At 48.7% G+C, this 5,395-nt stretch overlaps 1 protein-coding gene across 1 annotated transcript; it reads right to left on the bottom strand.

Moving 5' to 3' along the window:
* Positions 1-1,578: 1,578 nt before the first annotated feature.
* Positions 1,579-4,389, bottom strand: LOC112083448. Its single transcript, XM_024151474.1, has one exon. It carries the CDS (start codon positions 4,387-4,389, stop codon positions 1,579-1,581), a length of 2,811 nt encoding a protein of 936 aa, XP_024007242.1.
* Positions 4,390-5,395: the final 1,006 nt, after the last annotated feature.

Genomic DNA, 5,395 nt, shown 5'->3' with positions numbered 1-5,395 from the left:
TGGTAGTTGACATCCAGGCAAAGCACGATAAGGCGTTGCAAGAGTTCCGCTCGATCGATGCTTGCGTTCTCACGGAGGAGGACAAACGGATGTCTCCCTTCCCGGAAGAGGATGATGCGCCGGCTGTTAAGGTGACCCAAAGCGCTCAGGATCCAGTGGTAGGCGAGCAGTTCGGCTCAAACGAAGACATACTCAATGCTACTTCGAAGACCGCCTAATCTTTTTCTCTTTTTTTTTTATTTTCGAACTCATTGCCCTTTCATGGGCTATTCTGCTTGTAATACTTTATTCCCTTGGTGGGCTTTTGAACTTATTTGCCCCTCGGGGGGGGGGGGGGCTTTTAATTTACATGCTTGTTCCCTTTCTTTCGTGTCTTGATGACTTGGGAAAAATCTTTAAGTAATAGGTCGGCAATTTATCTTTAATTTTGACTTTATTTTTTCGGTAATGTCTTGCGATTAGTGCTCAAGTACTAGATCGGCATATAGTAGGTTCGAACATAAATTTTATCTTTTGATGGCGAATTACGATAATTCGGCTTACGTTTTGCGAGTGTTGTGAACTCGGCTTATGATGCGAATCTGAGGAGTTCGGCTTATTGTGCGAACGTTTAAGCTCGGCCTAGGGAACCCAAGTGAATCATTTCGTACTGGAAGAGTGAACTAGTTCGAACTCCTGTAAACGCACGAAACGAGTTCAAGGTTTTTCTAAGTCGAACCTAAGTATGCGAGATGTGCTCGGCTTATTGTTCTTGGTGACTTAGAAATTCAATTGCGGGACTGGGCCCGGCTTTTGAAATGTGGCTTAACCACGACACCATGTGGGTGCTTGCGAGACGGATCTCGGCTTTTAAGTTTGCATTCATGTGGAATGCTATCGAACAACTGGCCAGGAAGTCGATGTAGAAACAAGGAGTTCGGTCCCTTGTGATTTCCGAACTAAAACTTAGACATATTTGACTTAATAAAATTTTATTGATGTTATAGCTGGACTCGGTAACGAGCTGCCTACGTACCCTTTGAAGGGATCAAGCCATTCGTAGTTCTAAGTACAAAAGTGTTTTTTGCTCCGACTAAGTAGTTCGGAGGCTTTTTTTTTTTTTTTTTTTTTTTTTTTTTTTTTTTTGATCGGAACGAACTAGTAGTAGTATCATTTAAGATACATTGAGTTCCAAGATCGCGGGATCGGAGTCCTGTCTAACTTCATAAGTTGATAAACACCGGGTTTAACGACTTTCATAACCTGATACGGTCCTTCCCAATTCGCGCCAAGTTTTCCTGCGTTCTTCTCTTCTGTGTTTTGATAGACTTTGCGAAGTACGAGGTCGCCATCTTCAAAGTGACGGCCCTTAACTTTTTTGTTGTAGTAGCGAGCTGCAAGCTGTTGGTAGTTCTGTATCCGGAGCAATGCTCGTTCGCGATGTTCTTCGACTAAGTCGAGTGCGTCGATCATCATGTTGTTATTCGCGTCGGGTTGCTGGGTAAGCATAGTTCGGCGAATACTTGGGACGTTGAGTTCGGCTGGACACATAGCTTCTGCGCCATATGCAAGGAAGAATGGTGATTGACCTGTTGAACGTCATGGTGTAGTTCGGTGAGACCACAAGACGCCGTCAAGTTCGTCCGCCCAGGTTCCCTTAGCGGTATCGAGTCGTTTCTTTAGTCCGTCAATGATGGTCTTGTTTGTGGCTTCGGCTTGTCCGTTTCCTTGCGGGTACGGCGGGGTAGAGAAACTTAGTCGGATTTTCCACTTGGCGCAAAAATCTTGGAAAATGATCGAAGTGAACTGGGTTCCGTTGTCCGTAACGATCTCGTACGGGACTCCGTGTCGGCAGATGATGAACTTCCAGACGAACTTCTTGACATCAATTCCATGGATCTCGGGGTATGCTTTGGCTTCGACCCATTTGGTGAAGTAATCCGTGACGACCAGAACATACTGCTTTTGGGTTGTAGATCGGCGAAAGGGACTGATGATGTCCATTGCCCAGCGCATGAAAGGATATGGTGCGGTCGAGGTCATCAGGAGCTCGGTAGGAAGATTGATCATCGGACCATGACGTTGGCACTTCTCGCAGCGTGCCGTATACTTCTCGCAATCAGAGAGCATAGTGGGCCAATAATAGCCAGCTTTTTTGATCTTGAATGCCAAAGACCGAGCTCCGGAGTGATTGCCTCCTTCTCCTTCGTGAACCTTCTGCATTACTTCCATGATGTCGTTGCCGTGAACACAAGTCAAAAGTACACCGGAAGCATCCCATCTGAGAAGAGTACCTTTAATGACCACATATCGAGCTGCGCGAGCCTTAAGGCGCCGAGCTGCCCATTTATCCACATGAACTGTTCCGTCTCCGATGTATCCCACGATTTCTAAGGTCCAATCTTCGGGTACGTCCTCGCCTTCGGCTTCGATATCGATTGGAACGTGTTGTCCTTCAGATTCGTCTTCGGGATCGGATTCATTACCATTGAGCTCGTCCGTATCGTTGTCGTGATCGGGAATGACCTCTTTGGGTTTCGTCTTCCGGGTGAGTGGTGGGGCGAGATTGGGTTGGTTTTTGTAGTCACGTCGTCTTGTAATGATGTTGCAGTTCGGAGCGGGCTCGATACTTGGTCGCTCAATTGCCGCAATTGGGATGGTTCGCCGAAGGTCAGGATCGGAATTAGTCGCGAGAGCGGCTAAGGCGTCGGCGGTTGCATTCTCATCTCGAGGTATCTTTGTAAGCTCGAAGGTAGAGAACTCCGAAGCGACATCCTTAAGGACTTTGAGGTATGCGTCCATGCGGTCGTTCTTGGCCTCGTATTCGCCGTGAAACTGGTTAGCCACGAGTTGAGAGTCGCAGAAGGCGTGTACGTGCTCGGCGCCGATGCCTTTGGCGAGTCGTAGTCCGGCAATCAATGCTTCGTACTCGGCTTCGTTGTTGGATGCTGGGAAGCCGAGACGAAACGACTGCTCGATAACTTCTCCTTCGGGTGATTTTAGACGAATTCCGACTCCGGATCCTTTATGGGACGATGAACCATCGGCGTGAAGAATCCAGGGTTGTACGACCGGCTTATCTTCGACGAGCTCCGGTGGGAGTTCGACCAAGAAATCTGCTAGGACTTGAGACTTCGTTGCTGTTCTGCCGCGGTATTCGATGTCATATTCACTGAGTTCGATAGCCCACTTAGCGAGTCGTCCGGACTGACTTGGGCTATGAAGGAAAGTACGAAGAGGGTAATCGGTTAGGACCACGATCGCGTGAGACTGGAAGTACGGGCGTAGCTTCCGTGCTGAAATGACCACGGCAAAGGCGAATTTCTCCAAAGTCGGATAGCGATACTCCGATCCATCAAGGGACTTGCTTGTGTAGAAAATTGGCTTCTGTTCGCCGCGATCTTCTCGAACGAGAACACTGCTGACTGCGAATTCTGAAATCGCGATGTAAAGATAATGTGTCTCGCCGGTTTCTGGTTTGGATAAAACTGGAGGAGTGGACAAGTATTTCTTTAGCTCGGCGAAGGCTTCCTCACACTTCTCATTCCATTCGAGATGCTTGTTACCGCGAAAAAGTTGGTAGAAAGGTAAGCACTTATCCGTCGATCTGGATATGAATCGATTAAGTGCTGCGATCCGTCCGGTAAGTCGCTGAACTTCACGTTTGGTTGTTGGTGACGGAAGCTCGAGAATAGCGGCGATCTGCTTTGGATTAGCTTCAATGCCTTGCCGTGTAACAATGTATCCGAGGAACTCTCCGGATGTCACGCCGAACGTACACTTAGTTGGATTTAGCTTCATACCATACTGATCCAAGATATCAAAACATGTGCGAAGATGGCCGACGTGATCGGAGGCGACGAGTGACTTTACGAGCATATCATCGATGTAAACTTCCATAGTTTGCCCGAGCTGACTCACGGACATCCGGTTTACCAGTCGTTGATACGTTGCTCCAGCATTTTTCAGGCCAAAGGGCATGACCTTGTAGCAGTATATGCCACGATCCGTGGTGAACGATGTCTTCTCCCGATCTTGCGGGTGCATTAGAATCTGATTGTACCCGGAGAACGCGTCCATAAACGAGAGTAGTTCGTTCCCGGCAGTTGCTTCCACGAGGCGATCGATATGAGGTAACGGAAAGCTATCTTTCGGACACGCCTTATTGAGGTCGGTAAAATCGACGCAGATCCTCCATTTACCATTCTTCTTGTTTACGACCACGGGGTTTGCTAACCAATCTGGGTATTTGACTTCGGTGATGGATCCGGCTTTGAGTAAACGCTCGACCTCATTGTTCACGGCTTGTGCTTTCTCTGGTCCGAGCTTTCGGCGTTTCTGCTTGATTGGCTTATACGTTGGATCAATGTTGAGCTCGTGACACGCGATATGTGGATCAATCCCGGGCATATCTTCTGCCGACCAAGCGAAGGTCGATGAATGCTGTTTCAGAAAGTGAATGAGTGGCTCGCGGATGACTGGGTCGAGCTCGGCGCCGATTCCGACTTGACGTTCTGGCCTTAGTTCGTCGATGCAAACTTGAACGATCGACTCCTGTTTAGGTTTTGTATTCTAGACGATGAGCTTGTCAGTCGGTCCTAACGACTTGGTTGGCCGAATGAAGTCTGCACTCGTTTATGTAGCACGATCGAGCAACGGCTTGGTTTCCTCGGAGAGTGTAAACACCGTCGGGAGTCGGGAACTTTAGGCATTGATGGTACGTCGAGGCGACTGCTTTCATTGCGTGTAGCCAAGGTGTTCCGAGAATAGCGTTGTAGATCGCCGGTTTTTCAAGGATAAGGAACTGGATAATCTTTGCGACTCCGCCGACGTAGATCGGAATGTTGACCATGCCGACCGTCATACAACGTTCTCCATCGAATCCGGTAAGTGGTTCGATAAACGGTTCAATCCTATCTGATGCCAACTCGAGTTGGTCAAGTGCTTCCTTGAAGATAACGTTAACCGAGCTGCCCGTATCGACCAGAATGCGGCTAACTTCGACGTCGTCGAGGAGCAGCTCGACAACGAGAGCGTCATTATGTGGTTTATGCAGCCCGATTGTATCGGCCTCGGTAAATACCAAGGGCGTTCCCTTCGGCGGATCATGCGGGGCTTTGGGCGCGCTGGCGGCCTGTCTGCTGTACTCTTTGATGGCTCGGACCGAATAACTGCAAGCTTCGATGGACCCCATTATCATGTTGATGCGTTTCCGCGCCTTAGGAGCGTGATTCTCTGGCGCTCGGTCATCACGATTCCATTTCTGTTGCTCGGGCAAAACAGGTGGATTCGGTGGTGGCGGTGGTAGTGTCGGTAAAGCCGGTGGAGTTGGTGGATCTTTGGCGAGTGCTTTCTCAAGCTATTCATTGTTTGGTTGAGGCATATGTGAACGACGGAGATCGTCAATTGAAAGTTG

This window comes from Eutrema salsugineum, unplaced genomic scaffold (assembly GCF_000478725.1).
Source record: "Eutrema salsugineum unplaced genomic scaffold, Eutsalg1_0 scaffold_6, whole genome shotgun sequence".
Lineage (NCBI taxonomy): Eukaryota > Viridiplantae > Streptophyta > Magnoliopsida > Brassicales > Brassicaceae > Eutrema > Eutrema salsugineum.
This window is presented reverse-complemented; position numbering and strand designations above follow the sequence as displayed.